The sequence below is a fragment of the Zonotrichia albicollis genome, chromosome 3, assembly GCF_047830755.1.
Source record: "Zonotrichia albicollis isolate bZonAlb1 chromosome 3, bZonAlb1.hap1, whole genome shotgun sequence".
NCBI lineage: Eukaryota > Metazoa > Chordata > Aves > Passeriformes > Passerellidae > Zonotrichia > Zonotrichia albicollis.
Window position 1 is genome coordinate 109,899,926 of NC_133821.1, and position 22,533 is coordinate 109,922,458.

The window sequence follows — 22,533 nt, forward strand, 5'->3', positions numbered from 1 at the left end:
TATTTTATAATATTCTATGACAATAGTAGTCTGTCATCTGGAAACCATGCCTTGAAATGGTCAAGTAGAGAAGCACAGTTTGAGAAAGAAGTGAGGAGCCTCTTTCTAAAATTTATAAGGTTTACGGGCAATATTTATTTATGTGATATTTAAGGAAATTTTAATGTACAAGATGCTGCATTTTTTACAATATATTCAAAAAGGCATCAAAAGTGTTCAATGGAATATAGCAAGTTCCCTATGGAAAGGTGAAGTCCTTTTAAGTTTATAGAAGACAAGCATGAGGAAATCTTAGAAACATAAAAAAACTTTTAACAGTTGGGATTGAGTTTCTCAATTTGTTACCACAGAATGGGATATAACTAGAGAATTTATTTGGAAGTTTTGGTAAAGGATTAGACAAGTTCACAACCAAAATATCTGTAAGTCAATACTAAAGCATCCTTTGACTTTAAAACACTGGAATGTTTGAAGGTTTCAAATGGAGCAGACAGCCAGAAGTTGCTAAACTAATAATATGTCCCTAAACATTCTCCCTTTTTCTGCTCTCAGACAGTTGTAGGCTGGATGCACAATTTTTCTCTTTTAGAAAACATTACATCCCCTACACAATTTCTTTCCCATCCCTATTTGTGCCTCAATGATGTATATCCCTGCTATACTTAACTGAATAGATTTTTTTTTTTTTTTTAATGGGATTACTGGATGATTAGCATGATTGCCAAAGGAGACTGATTTTGAAGCAGAAAATCCTATCAGTTGATGGATTCAACCTAAAATCAATTTTTGTTCAACTTAATACACTGAATCAAAGGAGCAGTACTTCTGATTAAGAGTAAACATGCACACAGAGAAATTGTAAATCAAATTCTTCCTTTTTGGAAGGTATTGCTGTTATTAAAGTTTAGTGTACCATGAAATAAGACTGTACTTTCTTTCAAACCTTTCTGGCAACACTTGTTATGAAGTAGGTGCTTATACATGAAAGTTTTTATGCCAGGAAGAGACCTTAGAAAAACTATTGCATGCTATGACTCAAAAAATAAAGTGAATCATCAAGATTACAGATGAAAAAAGTTTACAAAATCATTCAATTCTTCACATTGCTGCTGCACAATGATCCTTAACATAGAATTTGTAATGATATTTTTTGCTTTGATTTCAAAGTTGCTTGATCAGAAAGCGCAGCATTTTTCACATGAAGCTGTTGCTCTGCTTGCCAAAAAGACTGCCTGATGCGTAGCTTAAAATTCCAATTCTCTATTTCTTGCTCCAAGTCATAATTCACTTATGCAATTTGTAAATCATGTTTTTCTTCTGCCTAACATCCTAACTTGTATTGGGATAGAATTCTTTCTGAACAAGTCCATCTAATCACCTGTAGAAAGGTTATTCAGTAGACTGACACAGAGGATACTTTGAGCATTCATATAGCAAATAGTACAGAATTGTATGTAGCTGTAGTTAGTGGACTCAATATTATAGGGAAACAGAGGTCAATATATTTGTATTATGTTGTCTGTTTTGCAAAATCTTAATACTGAGACTTCTGTAGGCAGTCACATCCGTGACATTTGTGTTGGGTATTAATCCAGGATGAAGGCTGAGGCCACCTAAAGTCAGAGGTGTTGGAGGAGCAGAGGTTATGCAGATGGGTCTCCAGGACCTGCTGTTGTTACTGCCCCTTGCGAAAGCAGTATCTGGAAACAGTGAGCGACAAGGAACATTATTAGGGGTCCTTCCCAATAGTTTTTCCTTACATTTATAGCTCATCCATAGACTAGTAGTTTTTTCTCTTATAGTTGTGAAATGCTAAATATATTTAAATACCCCAGTAATTCTTCTGTGGTTTTAAGACTCTTAGTGTATTAAGATATTTTTCTAATAAAGATATTCCCAAGCATATCTAGTAATTTTTTACCATTGAAGGTAGGATTGTTTACTTCATTTTTTCATGGAACCCATTACAATATTAGTTAAACTTCAAGTGTTTTTTACATTATGTGTAGCAATTTATTCCTAAATTATCTAGCTGAAAAAAGCAGCAATTCTAAAATTGTCACAAGCTGGGAGCTTCCTTTTATATAGAAAAAGAATTCAGAAGTATTTTACAGTATTTTCAACATTAGGAAGAAGAAAAAAAATCACTGAAGGCCATTCTTTGCTTTTTCACTCTGGAAAAAAGCCCCTGATCTTCTTATTATCAGAAGAGAAAGACTGGATAATACACAAGAAAATATATGTTTAATGGGTATTTCCCCCAAAATAAGAATTGATTGGATCAATGTTGACCCAGAACCAGGGTCTGGTTGAGATCGAAAAAATCTTCTTCATAGAAGTTACAGTGCTGTGTTTTAGATTTGTGACCAAAGCCATGTTGCTAACTCAGGAATGTTTTGGCTGCTGCTGAGCAGTGCTTGCACAGCATCATGGCCATCTGTGTTTCTCATTTTGCCCTGACAGTGAGTAGGCTGGAGTGGAAAAACACCTTGGAGTGTACAGAGCTGGGACAGTTGACCCCAAAGGACCAAGGAGATATTCTATTCCATATTTAATAATATATTCAGCCATAAAATCCTTGAAAGAATTTTCTAAATTAGCTGTTGCTAGAGACCATATGGCCATTAGGAGGAGGTGGAGTGCCTTTGCTTTACATGGTGTATTTTTTTTTTTTTTTTGGTAATCCACTAATTTGTCCTTATCATGACTCACCAGTTTTCTCACATTTTCCTTTCCAATTCTCTATGTAAATCAAATTTCAAGATATACCTACCATTTTCTACTTTCATTATTTTCTTTAGAAAATCAAGAGAACAGTGCAGAAAAGTTTTAAGTTTCCTCATTTGTAATTATCATACTTTTGGATTAACTTGTCATACATGTTGGAAGTTGTAACATGCTAACCTTAATACACATGTTTCATGCAGAAAAAAGTCTGAAATTTATGTAAATAAAAATGCTGCTGGAAAAGTGCATAATAGCTCATTCCTCTAGTGGACTTGTAATTGTTCAGACATTGTGTATTCAAGGTGTGCACCATTCTGTAATACTGACTGTGCATTCTGTAGTACACCAGAATCTGTACCTTCTATTTGTTCAAAATGCTCCCAGAAGCACAGTAAGATTTAAAATTTTAAACCTAATCTTTATTATCTGTTAGAAATTGGATGTAAAGGTATTAGGAGAAAATAAAGCTCTGCAATTTCTACTTCAGTGAGATTTCATTATATTATTCTTATAGAAGTAAGCATTTAGCGAATTTTTGCACTGAAAGACTCAAATTATAAAAGATGGGTAAATTAAGATGTAAAACAAGATACAATGATTTTTAAAAAATCTTGAAATAGATAAACATTTTAATTACAGTTTTTAAATAAAAATAATTAAATGAAGAAGGAAGAAGAAAATTCACACAATGACGCTGAAAACCACTCATTATGCATCAGCTCATACTATGTATATATACCTGTGCCCAAGTGTAGGAGAAGGAAAATGTGGAATCCAAAAGTATTCTCCAAAAACAGGAAGGAAGAAAGGACAAATGAGAAGAGCAGCAAACTTTGAAAACCTCATTAAAAAGTCTCTTATAAAACTTTGCTGTTAAGGCAGCCTGTGATGAAGAAAGAGAAAGCAATCATGGTGAAGGGACTACATGGAAAATTTCTTGATATTGTAAAAAGATACTTTATTACGTGCAATAGCTTCATAAAGAAAGTTTCTTTTTTTATAATTCCAATTTTTTACCTGTTTTCTAATTTTTCAGTATAGTGCTTCATGTCAGTGGTAAAAGAAATTTTCTTGCAATAGAACAAGAAAAAATTTTCAACTTCCTCTCCTTTTTAAAAAAACATGCTGTCATTTATGAGGCTAAAAATACAGGGAAGAAAATTGATTAATAGCTCATTTGTAATGTCAATTCAATCCACCAACCCTAGAAGATGACTTAAAAATTTGACATTTTTCTAATAAAAACAAGACTATTTATTTCAAAGTGTCTAATAAGACATTGAGTTACTGCTACCAAAAGCAGACACAAAAGAATGATGTCTTAAGGAACACTGTAATAACCCATTACAAATCCCCCAGGTCAGGAAATATCTCTATGACAGCCTTTAGCTTGAGTCTATTCATTTCTAAAAGTACTGTAATGGCACTAGCAGGACAGAAAAGAATGATTATGATACTAACCAGCTATTTTAAAGACTTGTTAAAACCATCATAGCTGTATTTCACAATTCACCAGAATTACATTCTTTATAAAAAATTTAATTTACTTATTGTGACTAATGTTAATTTTCTGCTTCTTATTTTTTGTATCTCTTTTTTTTTCTTTTTTTCTGATACATTATTGGAATATGTTCCCATGGTTAAGCACCTCTTGGTTATAGAATGAACCCATTCACTTCATTTTTAATAAGAAATTAATAAGATTTACAATGATGTAATCTCTGGATCTTCTCTACCTTTTTCTATTTCTGACATTAGAAATGCAAAAAAATTTGGTTTCAGACATCACATTCCAGAAAACTGCTAAAAGTTTGGTCAATAGGCTTAAAATCACACATTTTGTGGAGAACTTAATGTGATAATCAAACTATTGTCTTTTTCTGATGTTAGTATGCTACACCTACTAAACATAATTTGTCTACGTTTGATTTTTGTGTCTACAACTTGTTTATTCCAAAACTTCTCTTTCTGAAAAGTAGATAATTAATAGGTTATTTGTCCACTTCATGTCTAAATACATTTAAATTTCTAATAAAGGATCAAAAGGTTTTCAAATTATGGTCTGCTATGTTGTTTGGCCATCTCTGATTTTAAAAAACATAATAATTCCAGAAGTGTATTTTTATAGCCAAAACTGAAACACTTCTTATTCTACTGCTATTTCTAAAGAAATATTAACAGTCTTTATTTTGGATATGATTCATTCTTTTTCTTTGAAACTTGCCCTCATTTAATTCTTTATCTACATTTTTGTTCTGTCTTTATGCTTTTCTACCCTTCTCTAAAATAACTTCCTTCTTTGACAACTCACTTTCCAAGTAATCTTCTGGTCCTACAATGTACTGAGAAATAATTAGTATTTGTTCAGTTTTCATAATCTGTGTCTCTACTTGCATTAATAAGGAGTAAAACTATTATATAAAATTCTCAACAAGTAGGAGAATTGTCTTACCAGACCTTCAGCAAAGTCCACTGCTGTTGCTTTATGTGGTTTAATCACCTTTTTTTTTCCTTTACTTACCTGTTACTAAAATGGATCCCTTTTTTACCCCTTCAGGTTTCTAGTACCATATGGTGTTCTAATCAGATGAAAAATGAAGGATCATATTTGGATTTCATATTATCTTTAAAATTTACAAAAGACAGACTAGAAAATACATGATAGATGACAGGGAAAGTCTGTGTACTCTGCCTCTGTCCAACAGATTGCTTATCCGAAAATTCTAAGTAGTAGCTCAACCCAAAAATTTTGCTTGCTACTGCCTGCCAATCTTAATTCCATGAATGACATGAATAGCAAGCCAATGTAAGTTTGTTTTTATTTTCATATTTGTCTTCTTAAATTTTACTTAAAAATCTTTTACGATCCTGAACAAATACATACCTAAATTTATGTGGCACTTGAAGCCATTCTCTTTTTAATAAAGTCATCTAACTTACTTTCTGTAACAAATGAATTCATCTCTAAAATAGGAATATTGAATGAAGAGCTCTTTATTTAATCCACTGTCATATTACACAATGGGGGGTCAGCTCATCCTCTTATCTCCTTATTCTCAACCTACAAAATCTGAAAGCATGCAGTACCTCCGAGATGTAACTGAGGAAGAGCAGCATTGCCCACTGCTTGGGCTGATTTTATTGGGAACTTTGTATTTCACTGATCTTTTTTTCAGAGATGTTAAGCTGAAAATTTGTGTAATTCAGAAGTTAGGTAATTCATATTAATGATTCCTTTTGTTGTTTATACATTTGTCATTGCTTTTTTTGTTGGGGTTTTTTCCCTTCTGATCTGCTAGCAGCAATACTTTCACCCCAATTCTAACTGGCATAAACTATTTCAATTAAGCAATTTCTTACTCTCATTTTTCATTATCCATAAGGGAATTGTAAATACCACAGGATTTGCATATTAATTACAGGAAGATGTTATACAGGAGAGGGTAATAAATTGCCCATGCCTAATAACAATCAAATTATGTTATATAATACGTATCACCTTCTCAACAGATCTTGATATCATCACAAAAGAAACAGCAAACACTTCACAGTCATCATGGAAAAATGAAAATTGATAACAGATATTATTTCATAAATTTTTCATATTTTTTTCTGCTCTTGCAGTTATTTTATTCTGCAGGTGTAAAGCACCATTAGGTGCTGCTTTAAGGCATCATACCACAAAATTATAAGATAGCCTAACACATTTCAAGCCAGTAATCACAGTCAGAATAAAAACTTATTCTGTGTTTTATTAGTGTAAATAAGAGAGATTGTGAAGCTTCCTGCTGTGGTACAGTAATCAAACTTCTGCTGTAATAGCTGTAAGTCTTCTGGTGAATTACTGTAAAATGTGTAGAGTAGGTCTCTGTTTTTCCTTAATCCTTTTTCTCTAGTTCTAATCTATCTTTTAGTGGAACTGATAAAAATATTCTTACAGTATTGGAAGATGTATCTAGCCATTGTTGCCTTTTGCATTGGTTAAAGGGTGTTTTATTTTTAAGAAAAACACTGTAGAGAGACAGTTCTCTTAACATCTTCTCATTTGAGTGTATGGCTTAAGGTCCAGCTTGTCCAAAAAGCAGTAGAAATGGTCATTGAAGTCAAGTAGCTAAAAGAGACATGGTGCACTCACTAGCCCTTGTTGGGAGAAAGAAATTCTAGATGGGGAAGAATGAAGAGAGAAAAAGTTACAGAAAGGTCAGATTTGCTCCTTTTGAAAGAACTTTGATCAGAACTTCTGTTCTGCTGATTTGTGCTATATTCAAGAATAGATGAAGAACATTTGAAATGCAACTGAGCAGATCAAGTGACCTCATATGACTCCTCATATAGCTTCTCTTCAAGACCCTTTGTTTTGCGGAGAAAAGAAGAAACCTCACAACTTTATAAAAGTTGTAAAGCTCGGTATGTTTATTTACGGTGCCGGACGCATACGGAGAAAACTCTCCTCAAAAGGCATGCGTACCCCTGAAGATCTCAGGTCTCCTTTTATCCCCCTTCCAAATGCACAATAGGTTCATACATATTCATTCTGCGCGACATTTATTGCCAGTTCTTCTTTATCAAAGGAATTCCTGGGTCGGGGGCAAATTGACCTCGTGGTCTTTTCTGTTTTTCTTTCTCTGTCTCCTTGCTGTCTTGGCATGCGAATTTTTCCTTCAGCTTTGGCCTCACAGACTTTTCACCGCTGCTAGACACTTCACCTAATTCAGAATGGATCTCTACTCTGTCTCACCTTCACCATCTTTGTTGCCCTCCTTTGGACACTCTTTAATGTCTTTCTTATATTGAGTCACCCAAAACTGCGCACGGAACTTGAGGTGAGGCTGCCCCAGTGCAGAGCAGAGCAGGACAATCCCCTTCCTTGCCCAGCTGGTGATGCTGTGCCTGATGCCCCCAGGACAGGGTTGGCTCTCCTGACTCCAGGGCTGGCTCATGTTCTGTGAGTGCTGCTTCCAGTGCTACTTCCAGTGCTTCATTCTCCATCTGTACATTCATCCAGGGTTGCTCTGACCCAGATGCAGAATCCACCACTTTCCCTGGCTGAATTTCATAAGGTTGGTGATTGCCCAGTGTCCTAATTTTTCTGTTTGTCTGCAGGGACTCACTGCCTTTGAGGGAGTCAACAGTTCCTTCCAGTTTAGTATTATTGGCAGACTTAGTATTCCTTTAATTCTTGTGTCCAAGTAATTTATGAAGATGTTGAAGAGCACAGGGCTGAGGATGGAGCCCTGTGGAACCCCATCAGTGAGAGGTCACCAGTCTGATGTCACCCCACTCACTATAAGCTTTTGCATCCAACCCCTGAGCCAGTGGCTCACCCACCACATGATGTGCTTATCCAGCTGTGTGCTGGACATTTTGTCCAGAAGGGTTGTGTGAGAAACTGTATCAAAAGCTTTGCAGAAATCCAGAAATATTACATCAATTGACTTCCCTTGATCAACAGAGGATTACTTTGTCCTAAAACAAAACAATGTTTAAGCAGGACTTTCCCCTCATGAAGCCGTGACCAACACTGTGCTGTTTTTCAGGTGTTTTTCTATAACTCCTGGAATAATCTTCATGATTTTATCTGTCACAAAAGAACCTAGAGTGTTCAAATGAAAATGCATACTGTAAAATCTGGGGTTTTTTTGCTACAGCTTCAACTGTGGTATTTAGAAAGGATTCAGAGTAATTTTAGTGCTGTAGTTGTGGTTGGGCCCAAGTTATAGAAAGGTAGAAAACGGCAGAAGTGAAATATAGAACTGTCAGGTCTAACTTGAATTATTGAAAAAATACTGGAAAAAATGTGAAGTTGAACTATATATAAGCATCTGAAGCCAACAAAAATCTGACAATGCCTAGGTAACATGATCCCTCATGGCCCTCCATGGGCTGCAGGGCACAGCTGCCTCACCAGGGGCCGCACCAGGGGCTGCAGGGGAATCTCAGCTCTGGCACCTGGGGCATCTCCTGCCCCCCCTTCTGCTCTCACCTTGGAGTCTGCAGAGCTGTTCCTCTTGTTCTTACCCCCTTTTTCCCTGGCCAAAATTACCTCTGTGCAATCAGTTTTTCCCTCCTTAAATATGGCCACATAAGGATTACTGCCGTTTGCTGATGGTTTTGGCCTTGGCCAGCAGGGGGTTTGTCCTAGAGGCAGCTGGCATTGTCTCTGTCAGACATGGGGGAAGTTTTTGGCAACTTCTCAGAGATGCCAACCCTGTAAGCCCCTACCCTGCTACCAAAACTAGGCCAAGCAAACCCAGTTCACATGCCAAGGTGATGATTTTCCCTCTTTATTACTCTTTATTTTGTTCAAAACAGCTAGTATTAATTGCATATTTCTTAAATTTTTTACATTTTGTGTAATTTTTTCAGTAAGTACAATTTTTATATTTGAAATTCTAGAGGACCCAAGCACAAGCAGAATTTCACTATGATAGGTGTTGAATGACAAACAACCACTCTATTCCAAAATCAAATTAATGAAATGGTTTTATATACAATTATTATCACATTCAGTACATATAAGGATAAATTTGCAACCTATTATGTATGAATCCTAATGACAATGAAAATATTGTCCAGGTTTTAGATGAATTTATTAAATTCTGACATTTCTCTTTCTCTCCCTTCCTTCCTTCCTTCCTTCCTTCCTTCCTTCCTTCCTTCCTTCCTTCCTTCCTTCCTTCCTTCCTTCCTGCCTTCCTTCCTTCCTTCCTTCCTTCCTTCCTTTTTGTGTAAGCTTTTCTTAGATCTAATTTTAACAGGAACCATAAATTTTTTTCCCCAGAAGTACTATTTGTTCAATAAGAGTGAATGAATGCACATCAAATCCTGCTGGCTCTGACAATAACCCTTAATGTGAGGTTTCAGTTAATAGTTTCAGATGTACCTGCCATCCAGAATATAAGGAGCCATGTAGTGAAATTGCCATAAATCACTGTGTGGCTGGACTATGTCAGAATGGATCACAATTCAGTGATCTCCCTGGAGAATTTAAGTGTCACAGCCTGACTAGTAAAAATCACTTTTGTCATGAGGCATTTCAGTTTGTCAAAAAGAAATGTCTCAAGAATGCAAATGTGGCATTAAAAAAATAATCAGATATTCTGCTGTGAAATTTTCATTATCTAAACTTATGAAGTATTTTTTGTATATCTGTAAGAACAAAAAAGAAATCAAAATGTGGTCATTTCTTTTTGTAGGAAATGTTAAGTATTGTTAATCTATCCAACTGAATCTGTTTTGAAGAGAAACCTTATACATAACCAGATGTATAATATTAAAATTGAGCCCTGAAACCACTACCCTTTGTTCTTCAACTTAGTATAGCGACTTTTTTAAGTAGATCAGATTGCTCAAAGCCCAAAAATCCATGCTGTAATACTTCAATAATTAATTTAAAACACAGAAGTAAAAGGACACATAGATTAAGACCTTTATTTCAAATCTATAAAGTTATGAATAATAATTTTTATTTCATCAAGGAAAAAAATCTGTTCACATTTCTATGTTTCTTATCTTTATTTTGATGAAAGTTACACATGCAACAGCTATAGCTATATCTGTGCATAGCTGATACCATCATTGATCAACATTTTAATTTTATTTCTTTATATTAATTTTTTATATTAGGTTAATGTAGTACTTCATTATGCAGATGTTAAGAGCTATTTACAAAGGCAAAGTGAGAGACTTAAATTTTGAATGACAACCAACAAGGAGGAAATCTTCAGCTGTGCAAGAATGTTGCACAGCTGGTGTTTAGGATGGAATTGAAACATAGCTTAAAGTCACCTTTCTGCATCTACTGATTTAGAGATGAAAATGACTGCATGTGTAGGGCAGCTTTAATATGCATTGCCTTGTATTTCTGCCTCAAAGGGTTGTTCAACAAGCCAGAATTTGAAAAGTGCATCATGTTCCAGCAATTTACCCTGATGGTCAGAAGCTGCTGTTGTCCCTCATGTTACAAGATGTTCAAAAGTTAAAAATTCTTTCAGATCAGGAGATCTTCAGTCATGCCTTAAGAACACTTCCACTTCCTCTTAAAGACTAGGTCCATGCAGAACTGAACTTATGAAATTTTGTAATTATTTATTGTAGTCAACTGCACTTAATAAACACTATTAAAACTAGGTTATGTTTAGTTTTGAAAGCTATCATGGCATACAGTAGGAATGCAGATTTATTTGAACATCTTTGACCAGAGTCTTCCTTGTTGTCTAAAAATTTGACTAACACAATGTCAGATATGAGGAACCTCAACGGTGCACTGGAATCTGTCATGGCAATACCTATGCTGCTGAAGCATGGCATTGCTTAATAAATATATTTTTAAATTAAATGTGAAGTTCAGATCTTGAGCCAGACTTAGCATCTAAGTTTTTAAGACACTAGAATTCATTATATTTAACTCACTTAACCAAATCTCTGGTTTAAGTCTTTAGTGGCTTTTCATGCCACACTTGTTAAATTATAATAATTGTACTAGTCTGTTTTGATCTTTGTTGCACTAAAAATATTTAGAAAATTTTAAGTGCTCAGCTAATAGGAGACCAGAACACTGTACTTCTTATGCTTTAGCTCACTAAGTTTTTATGACCAAACCAAAATGTCTAAAATTTGAAACTTTGTGTTTATATTCAGCATTTGGATACTAACTCCACACATATGGACTGATTTTTCCACTGCTTTATATCACATAGTTAAATATATTAATGTGGTTTGAAAAAGAATGAGTCTAACAAAGAATATTTTCTTGCAACTATTTATTGTGTAATTCAAAACCAAAAGTTCTGTCATCAATGAAATTTATTATTTCCTTGATGTCCATTGTATTTTCAAGGGTGTTTATTATAATTTGAAGTACAGCTTTATCATTGACTTTATAATTATGACTTTGTTCCATTCAGAGTGGTTTTGTATATGAAACTGAAACTTTCAAGTAAATTTGAATATTTTATGCTATTCTAAATAAGATTTTAAACATAAGAACAGCACACATTTAATTGGTCTATCACTTGTATGTTTTCTCAGATTAATAAATTTCCTAAGTCTTCTGTTACTCTGTTTTTCAACAGGTTTTACTGGCAAGTTGTGTGAAGCTAATGTTGCTGCCTGCCTATCACAACCATGTGGGGCCTCCAGCATCTGTAAAGACATTGTGGGTGGCTATCTCTGCTTCTGTGCACCTGGATTTATAGGTAAGTTCATAGAAGTGCTGTTTAACATGTTTCAGACAGGCCTAAACCAGAGAATAGAAGTTTGTTCAAAAGTAGCAATAGATAATTTAGCGCTGTGCCTCTGATTCAGGCAGAAACAATTTTTGTTTCCTCGCACACAAAAGTACTTGGCTGAGTAAAAGTATTCAGCTGTAAAAACTACTGACTACAAGGGACTATTTCCACTCCAATTACTCTTTATACTATTTTAGACATGATGTCTGTCTTACACTGATGTGATTTAAACTCCCAGCCATATCCAAGTTGGCCTTAATTTAACTTCTTTGTGCTCTCTGTAATAGTAAGGCTGCACTAACAGGGTCTCAACTGCCAAAAATACATCCAAAATCCTGGGTAGGTTTAAGTACTCATGTTTGCATCTACCCTGCAGGCAATTGTCATTACACTGACTAGATTAAAATTATTTTGTCTATGTCAGCATACTGACATGGTATTTTCAGACGCCAGTGTAAAAGAAAAAAAATTTTTTTTTCTAGATTATTTTTTTTAGATATTTTTCCTAAAAAATTTCTAGATACATATACAGATATTTTTGATCAACTATATGGTGAAATAATCAAGGGCAGTAGGAATTCCCTGAGGGGCATATCACTGTGCTACCCAGATCCATCCTGTCTAGCTCCAGGGACATTGAAAGGGCTCCAAAAGCAGGAACAGGATGACACTAAAATCTCCCTCAATAGTCAAGGAGGACACAGACAACCAGAGGAACTGAGACCTTGAGAAGACTGCATACCTCTTAATTTGCTTTTCTGATCTTTAAAACAAAGCCACAAATTAGTAAATTAATGAAAAAATATAATAGAGAAAGATCGTATTATTTTAATTTTTTTCCTTGAAAACCATCTTTACATTTGCAATCTTTTATGAAAACTCAAGGCTTTCTTGCCCTTAAATATGAAAATATGCAAGTTTTTGATAACATCTGTAAGGACTCTATAAAATCTTTGTTGAACCTTATATTCATTCTGCTTTTTTCCTTTAATCAAAAAGAAATAAATTCCCCAAAGACAATTTATGGTTCATTGTTGAAAGCTCCCTGTACCTAAGCTCATTTATTTCATTTTGTTGTTGCTCCCTGCACTGATGATTCACCAGTGGTGTGTTCTAGGGAAATTAATCCTCCACTTGTTTCCAGGTCATAACTGTGAGATTGAAGTGGATGAGTGTCTTAGTGACCCTTGTCACAACGGTGCTACTTGTGTTGATCACCTGGATGCCTTCACTTGCATCTGTCAGGATGGATTTGAAGGTAAAAAAAAAATCCACAGAATGATAACTTTGTAAACCTACTCAGAGTTTTACACAATTTTTTTAACATATCAGATGAAATGCATGTATTCACATTTGGGTGTCATATGAAGTCATAAACATGTCACTTAGAAGAGGCATATCTTGACCAAATTACCCATTTTGTTTTCATGATAGCACAGAACTAGGTGTTTTCTGCTAACTGGTGTATTTTCTGTTGAAAATGGATCTGTGGAGTTCAGTGAATTCTGAAAATTGGAGATACTTTTTTCTGCAAGCTTTTAAAATATTTTGAAGCTTTAATATCCTCAAATTGAGAAAAAAATCCCACTGTGTGGTAAAGGTTTTGGGTTTGTCATATTTGTACAATTTATATGAAAAATTTAATAGCTTTGATAAGTAGGTGCATTAATAGCTGCAGCTATGCTTTCAGCTTAGATCAGGAATTTAAAGTGTATGTATTTTCTTTTTAAAGCTTCGTTTTTTAAACATCATGGATATTTAATCATTAAAATATAAATCAATCCATAATTCAAATGTCCCTGTGCAAAATAGTAATTTCTACCACTCACCTATTCAGAAGAATTATCACTTGCATTTTTATTTCTTTAAATGCTTTTAACTTCCCAAATCATGCAATCGATGCAATTTTTCAATTATTCTTCAAATGGTAAAGAATTTGGTTCACTGAAAAATATTAGCAATTAAGTATTTTTATACTTTGAGTAGTTATGTGGGTTTTTTATAGTCTACATTTAATTATAGAATAAATTTTCTTCTTGTCTATAACAGATTTCATATTTTTTTGGGAGTACATCTTTTGCCTTATCATGAACATAAGAAGTATTTCCTCTCACACCACTGCAATGCTGCTTATTGTACTTACTGTAACACAGTTTCTGTTCTTCTATATTTATACAAAAAGAAAATTTTCTGCTTTAAGCCTTAGTTAACTGTTTGATTACTGTACTTTTAACATTTTTGAAAAATTAGTGAATGAATTAAGCATTCAGAAGATCAACATCTGTCATAAACACCCAGATCTGAATATTAAAAGAGTGTGAAATAGATGCTGATATGTGAGTTATATTCAGTTAAAATAAATGTTGGTCCTTACCTAAAGGTGCCATGAAATAACTTCTTTCCCCTTCCCTTGATTCTATATTCATAGGTACAACTTGTGAAGCAAATATAAATGAATGTCAGTCTTCTCCATGCCTTCATAATGCATCATGTGCAGACCTAATTGGCGGCTATAAATGTCTCTGTCTACCTGGTTTTACTGGTGAGCTGTTTTCATAGTAAACCTTTTTTTTTCACATCCAGGTAGTGCACAAAGCATCCATTAAGACATTATTGACTAATTTGCTGGTGGTTTATTGTCATTTCTCTTTATCTGCCCTGGTCTAATGTTTAATTTGCATTCCAACTAACTGGAACGCTGACTGCATCTGTAAACCTCATAGCACAAGATAAATTAGTCTGCATTTAAAAAGGTCTTCAAAGCTTGGATACATAAGGAAGACTAGTTACCATTTAGCAACTCAGAAATAAGTTGGTATGTATTTGTGGTTATAAGAACAAAATGGATGTTGAAATTAGTAGTGTGGCTGTTTGTTTGGCTGATGTATGTTGGCTTGTCTTCACAAGTTGCTTGAGATTTTTAAAGTGCAAATTAATTAGAAATTGGCACCTGATTTTTTAGTAAGTGCTCAAAACTTTCATCTTTTCAAAGGTGCAAGATGTGAAACAGATATAGATGAGTGTGCTTCATTTCCCTGCAAGAATGGAGCCACCTGCATTGACCAACCTGGTAATTATTTCTGCCAATGTGTGGCTCCGTTTAAAGGTAATGAACACCAAGGGAGAGGGGAAAGCAAACATAATTAACTTTATAAGGCATTTCTATCACTTGTTTAAATGTATTTCAGTGTTCCTACAGCATTAATAGTCCTTCACTTCCCCAAACAGAGCTTTCAAAGTGACCAGCCATATTTATGCCTTCAGCTGCAACTAAGGTGAAGGGATCGTTGTTTATACATCTGCTAGGTGTGTTTCTTTATTAGACAAAACTGATACTTTAAAATCAGTTTGTTAACAGAATAAAATTGCTTACGTAGGTAATAGGAGGTGTGTACCCATTAGGCTGCCATCACAAAGACTGGTTGATTTTCTATGTAGTTTTCTCTCTAATTCTATTGGCATTCTCTACATTATTTTATCATTTTTAGAAAACAATTTATAGCTATCCTGGAATCCAGAAACTGTGTGATTATTTCTTAATATGCTTTTAAAAGAAATACACTTAAATTACAAAGTTATTGTGAAATTTTTCATGAAATTTTTCATATAAATAAAATTTTCAGTTAAATTTAAAATCTTACTGCTAAAATAATTTAAAGAAACAAATTTTGTGGTGCTCTTGAGCAAATATAGTTCAAGTGATAGTCTCCATTAAAAGCACCTATTGATTTGTAAATTAAATATAAACACATTTTTCCTCCAGCAGTTCAATATAATGATACTTACTTAGGATTCCAGAACAATCATTAAAAGACAATTTTCCTAGTATGTTGAGACAGCAGGACTTTTCCCCTATAGGGAAGATGGTTGAATAAAATTAATTTTTCATGAGCTCATGAACAAACATTCATGTTTGTTCTTATTATTCTAATTAATGGTCAAAATTTAGTCTGTCATTTTTGTTAGTTTTAATTTATTCTACTGAATAAAATCCAGTACAGTAACAAGTAAATGAATACTGCATTATCAGAATTGCCTCTGTGCAGGAAGACGTAAATTAATTTTCAATACATGGTTAGAAATACTGGTCTCTTGAGTATATCTTGCAAAAGGAACCAGATTTCCAGCAGATTTTTGTAGTCATTAGATATTTAAGTAAGTAATTAAAAATTCAGAAAGTCAATGTTTCTGTAGTCATCCTTCAACAGACTAGCAGTGTCTCATATTCTTTATGGAAAAGGTAAGTCCTGCTGGCAAGACTCATAAAATGTAACTGAGATCCTCTGAGAACATTATAGGAGGAAGTAGTTAATGGCCTGCTGTGCCACTGAGACACTCACAAGTCTGTAAGGCCAGATGGGATCCACCTGAGGGCACTGAGGAACTGCCAGAAGAGCTCAGCAAGACACTGTCCATCATTTGTCATCAGCTCTGGCTAACTGGGAAGGTCAAAAATGACTGGAGGTTGACCAGTGTGATGCTCATTCTCAGATGGGTTGGAAGGAAGTTTTGGGGAGCTACACTTGTCAGCCTGGCCTTGATACCTGGCAAGGTCATGGAACAGATTATCTCGAGTGTGATCACATGACACACACAGGACAACCAGGGGATCAGGCCCAGATGTGTGGGTTTAGGATAGACAGGTCCTGCCTGACCCACCTGGTGAGTGACAGCAGGGCTGTGGATGTTTTCCACCTGTACTTCATCAAAGCCTTTGATACTGTCCCTAAAAGCACACTTGTGGAGAAGCTGGTAATCCATGGCTAAGACAGGGGCACTCTTCACTGGGTTAAGAGCTGGCTAGATGGCCAGGCTCAGAGAATGGTGATGTATGGAGCCATATCTGCGTGATGGCCAGTCACTAGTGCGGCTGCCCAGGACACAATATTGGGTCCAGCCCTGCTTAGTATCTTTGCCAATGATCTTTGTGAAGGGCCCAAGGGCACCCTCAACCACTTTGCAGATGACACCAAATTGGGTGGGATTGTTGATCAGTTGGAAGTTAGAAAGGCTAACTTCCAGAGGGATCAGGACAGGCTGGTTCAGTATGCCAAGGTCAGCATTATGAAGTTCAATAAGACAAAGTGAAGGGTCCTACACAGAAACCCTATTCATCTACATTCATACATATTCATCTCTACAGGCTGTGGGCAGAGTGGTTGGAAAGCTGCCCAGCAGAAAAGAACCTAGGGTAGACAGAGTTTGAACATGAGCCTCTGTGTACCCAGGTGGCTAAGAAGGGCAGTGAAATCCTGGCCTGTATCAGCAATAGTGTGTCCAGCAGGGCCAGGACAGGGTCCCTCTGTACTTGGCACTGGTGAGGCCACACCACAAATCCTGTGTCCAGTTCTGGGCCCCTCACTGCAAGAAAGACGTTGAGGGGCTGGAGCATGTGCACATGAGGACAACAGAGCAGGTGAAGGTTCTGGAATGTAAGTCATACCAGGAGTGGCTAAGGGAGCTGAGGTTGCATAGCTTATAGAGGAGGAGGCTCAGGGGTGTTCATATCACTCTCTACAACTTCCTGAAAGGAGATTGTACCAAGGTGGGGATTGGCGTCTTCTCCCAAGCAGGCATCAACAGGACAAGAGATGAAGCAGGGAAGGTTCAGGTTTAACACCAGAAGAATTTCTTCACTAAAAGGGTGATTAAGCATTGGATAGACTGTTCAGGGAAGCACCAATATTGCCATCCCAGGAGGTGTTCAACAAAATACTGGCAATGGCACTTGGTGCTGTGGTTTAATTGACAGGGTGGTGATTGGTCAGAGGTTCGACTCAATGACATTGGAGGTCATTTAGGTCAAACCTAAATTATTCTATGACTCCATTCTATGATAATATTTTTGTTACAGGATGTCTGAGGCTGTTTACTTCTTTTACAGCTTTATTCAACACCTTCCAACATCGAATTCTTATACTGATTTTGTCTGGATTTATATGGGTATAAATAAAAGTAGATAAGGTTTATATGAAAACGCTACCTCTGTCTCACACCATCTGTTTATTTAGTGTTAAACTGCTGTAAATGTAGCCTTTAACAGATTCACAGTAAGCCAACATAATGTCTAGTTAAACTTTGTTTTCTAATTGTCTGAATATATTCAGGGCATTTTAATGAACAGCTTTGTGTGCACTAATTACAGATTACAGAAGCATTTAGTTAAGAAAGTACATGCATGACGTTAATGGCAAAAATTATATAGGAGCACCTGTTTTGGTTTTGAGAATTTTCACAGATTTTCTTGCTTCTGATATTCTTAGTGGAAAACAATAAATGCTGTGTTATGAATGCTGTCATTTACCTGGAAAGCAATCTGAAGATATATTTCCATAGAATATTGCAATGATTTGATTGTCCCATCACAAAATCTGACTTGAAGGGCACGCACTATTATTAAGAGCATAAATCAAGAACATGTACCAGTTGATCAGGAGATGTACAGCAGATGCCCACTATATAGAATGTGGAAATAAGGAATGATGATTCAGAGCATGATTTGGGCATTCAGGTGCATTCATACAAAAGACAGTCTGTCAGATTAAGCTAGAAATTTATTCTATATATAGAAACTGATTTACATACAATTATCTTGCTTTTGGTTTTATTTCCTTGACTATTTTTATTTGTTTATTTTAACAAGAAGACTAAGGGAGATTATGACCAGAAAGTTTTGATTTTTTTCTTTTTTCTTCCCCTTAATTTCCTCATGATTTTAAGCAAATTTTTTCTTTCTTGCCATTTCAAGTCTTCAGAGAGCAAGACAGCTGCTATTCATTTTTTCCATGGGCAAACTTTATAATATCCTGAATTGATACTTTTATATTTTAAAAACTTTTATAAAAGTTTTATATAAATATGAAAATTAATCAGAAATTCAATTAAGGTGTACTCATAGTTTCTGTTATTTTTCTTGGGAGGAGCAGAGGGTCTCTTTGTTTGGTGTTTTCAAAGCACAGATTTGTCTACTTAGAAAAAATGTTTTTACTCATTCCATTGGATTGCATAGAATAATGGAAGTCATCAAAAGCTTCTAAGAAAACTGATACTTGAGCAGTGATATATAGCTAAATTTTTCCTCACATGTCTGTAGTCCAGGTTGTGAGACTTAACTCTACATGTCTGATATGTGAATGAAGTTCTACTTCTCCTGTGGGCACCAACTCTTTTTTTAGAAAATCCAATTTTCAAAATGTGAATAGAGAGCACTGGAGAATTCTATCTTCTGATGCTGCTGGTGTAACCCTAACAAAACTAATGCATTCCTCTCTACCAGTGTTCCCCTGAGAAGAGATTTCCTCCTATGCAGTGTAGATCATGGTCTTTCTATAAATTCTAGTATTTCATTGGAATTTTTGCCACTGAAATTACTACCTTTGAGTTTCCAAATGTTCAGACTAACAGCTTGAGCTAGCAGTCCACCTATGTGTAATTCAAGAGAAAACTGAAGGAACCTATAAGACATTCAGATATGAAATAACAACTTTGTCAACGTCTAATGTTCTAATTACTAAGTATGATAGCTGAAGTATTTTCATCCTATTTCAGCCAAGTTCCTTGTCCTCGTGGTGTTGAAAATTGATTTTCTCTTTTCCAAAATTATTAAGTTTACCTGTAGTCCTGATATGGTACAAAATAATGAGCTTAATATTCTCTGTACTTTTACATCATAATTCATTTGACTTTGATTTGGAGAAGCTCAAGATTTGATTAAGAGAATAAAATTTATACCACAGTAAGTTATTAATCTGGTAAGAGAAAGAGATTCCTGTGTAATACCACAGAAATCCTAAAAGTTATTGAGCCCCTCTGAGCCTGTACTGTGACTAAGGTAAACAGAGAAAAAAATATAGCATCTAGGTTTGTATAATATGCTTTTGCCATTTATAATAGTTATCTATGCCAGAAGTACTGTATGTGCTTGTGAATATGTTTTAATTAATCAAACATGACAATCCACTTATAAAAGTCCAGTTCTTTGTTTCTGTTGGCTTTCAGCACTGTTCTGCCACTAAGCTGTTTAGTACAAGTCATTATCACACCTCATGCTTTAAAGATGAAATGGCTGTGCTGCCCCTTACATGCACTGCAATGGGATGTTCTTTACTTATAAGACTTATCCTTAATATGTCTGGTACAGTTGCTTCTGCCTGGTTGTAATAAATTAGTACCTGAAAATGCACATTACAGAAATTACTCCACTTCCACGTGTTTTTTATCATAAATGAGGTTCAACAGTGATAGTCATGTATATCAGACATTTTGTATCAGTGGACATCAGAAGCAGAGGAGAGAGGGTTGAAAGAGAGGAGAGAAGCTGTTGCATTTGCTGCTGACAAGCAACTTGAACTGGGAGAAGGAAGGAAGATAAACTTGATTTGGATGCTAGACAAAATATTTTAATATTGTTAATATTATTGAGCGTTTGATTGCATTAGAGTGTACTAGCTGGGAAGTTATTATAATAACTTTTCTATTATGATATTGATTCTAAAATTGAAGTCTTTCTATAACAGAATCACAGTTATTAGAGAATTGATGTTAAGTCATTGGGCAGAGAGCAGAAGGAGTGAGAAACATGATGAAGCTGTATCTCATTTAGGGGTCCTAACAACTTCAGAGAAGGTAGAATGAAAGCTCCCATAGCTCTGCCAGAAAACACTGAGCTGTCCCATTAAAAATTCAAGCATATTCAAAACCACTGCAATTAATAAAGCTACAGCTTTGTCAGTATTTATATCTACGCTGTTTTATTGGTGGTTTTAGTGTTTTGAAAGAACATTGAGGACACTCAAATATTCTTTTAACTGTCAAGATCATAGTAATTTATGGAACCTTATTGTTCAGAGCTTTGAAATGCCAACATTTTTAAGCCACATCAATGAAGTTACTCATAACTATTAGACAACAGTCCTTGCTGAGAATGTAGCAGAGAGAATTTTACCCTGTATAAGGCAAGCTGCTTTTCAGCATTCCTATCATGCACAAGGTGAATGATCTCACTACAGTTTCTAGACCAGCTCATTTTTACAGAAGATAAAGTAAGACTTTAAAGGCTGTTTTCTTCTTCTTTGGTATTATTGATAACTAAGAGCAGATCTTGCAGTCCAACACCAGGACTGCAAATTTTCCCCATTTTCTACACCTGTATTTAAGGCAAAGGTGAAACTAACAGCATTTCTAACGTAACAGCTCAGTCCAGTAACACATGGACTGAGCCAGTAATGTGCTCTTCCCAAAGAAAGCTCAGGAAGGAAGGAAGCATTAAAATTCTAGTTTCAATTAGAGACTGTATATTAAATATGTGATAGTCCTATGAGAGTTGGCATGATTTTTTTTCTTAAAAACAAAAGAGAAAAACCACCAGTTGTTTAGTAACTTGTTTTTAATAAATGGAGCAAAGATTTTTATTGTTTGATCCAAATTATTTACATGACTCATTTCAAAAACTGCACTGCATGTATTTTGTCTGGATGTTGCTAATAGGTATGACCTTTTAAACCAAATATACGCAATTGTAGAGGAAAATTGAAATTCAGTTCTGAGGAAATGTCTACTTATTTCTTGCAGCCTTAATGACACGTCTCCAAATGTGTTTCAATTAAGATCAAAGCAAAAATGGTAATTGACCATCAAACATGTTGCAAAAGAAAGTAAACTAGTAAGAAAGGAAACTCAGCAGAAACAAAAAGCTTAAGTCTATGAAAAAACAAGAGTAATAATGAAGATTTCATCACAGGACACTCTATTATGAGAACAGCTAATTACAAAACAGATAATAAGTAAGAAACGTAAGTGCTCATGAAGGCAAAAAGCTGGAGTAGAGATAATGGAGCAATTACTTTTCCAGTGCTCATAGGCCAAACCTCAGTCTTTCCTGTGCCAAGCCCCTTGCAAACAGGCAGGTTTGCAAGACCTCTGGCTCTTTCTAGCATAACTGTGTGTTAGACCATAAACCACTATACTCTGTTCAACATCAAGTTTCATCTTGTTTTGCCATGCTCTTGACACTGAACAGCCAAATAAAATTTTATTAAGGGGAAAAAATTAAACTGATGCATAGATACATGAAGGGCAGTCTGCATCACATAGGAACTTTTTGAGGGAAGAGAAGCAGTGTCCATATTTGGGCTATATTACCAAGAAAACATGCATTGCCTTTGAACAATAAAGGATATGTAATGCCTGAATGGAAATCAGTATGAGCTGGGACTTGCTTTTGGCTCATTTATGAAGTCACTGCAGGATTTTGGATTTTTTTCTGATATTTCTATTCCATTTTGTGTTGTTCCTAAAAGCTGCCATCTAAATGAATACTCTCATCTGCTTCTGTCTGCAAAATGAAACAATTCAGAGAGAAAGCTTTTTTCCTAGCCATTTCTGGTATCTATTTAGGGGCCTTTGGGTATGTTAGATATCCACAAGGGTCTGGCACTTATGCCAAGGTCTGTAGGAGAGCTGTGGCCTTTCAGAACAGCACTGAGAACACAAAGGCATCTCTAAAAACCGTGCTTGCTTAACTCTGTCCATACAGATTCAGCAAGGTACTCAGCAAGGTAAGTGCTGCAGTTACAAC

General features: G+C 35.3%; 1 protein-coding gene across 4 annotated transcripts in view; it reads left to right on the forward strand.

Annotated features, from left to right (window-relative positions):
• EYS (eyes shut homolog) overlaps positions 1-22,533 on the forward strand; it is a 790,428-nt gene that overhangs the window by 280,684 nt on the left and 487,211 nt on the right. For 2 of the 4 annotated variants that reach the window (XM_026791587.2, XM_074538459.1), the window contains exons 16-19: positions 11,802-11,924; positions 13,102-13,215; positions 14,386-14,499; positions 14,950-15,063. In XM_026791587.2, the coding sequence (XP_026647388.2) occupies positions 11,802-11,924; positions 13,102-13,215; positions 14,386-14,499; positions 14,950-15,063 (465 nt within the window). The remainder of the gene's footprint in view (positions 1-11,801; positions 11,925-13,101; positions 13,216-14,385; positions 14,500-14,949; positions 15,064-22,533) is intronic. The other 2 variants (XM_074538460.1, XM_074538461.1) reach the window with 2 other exon arrangements.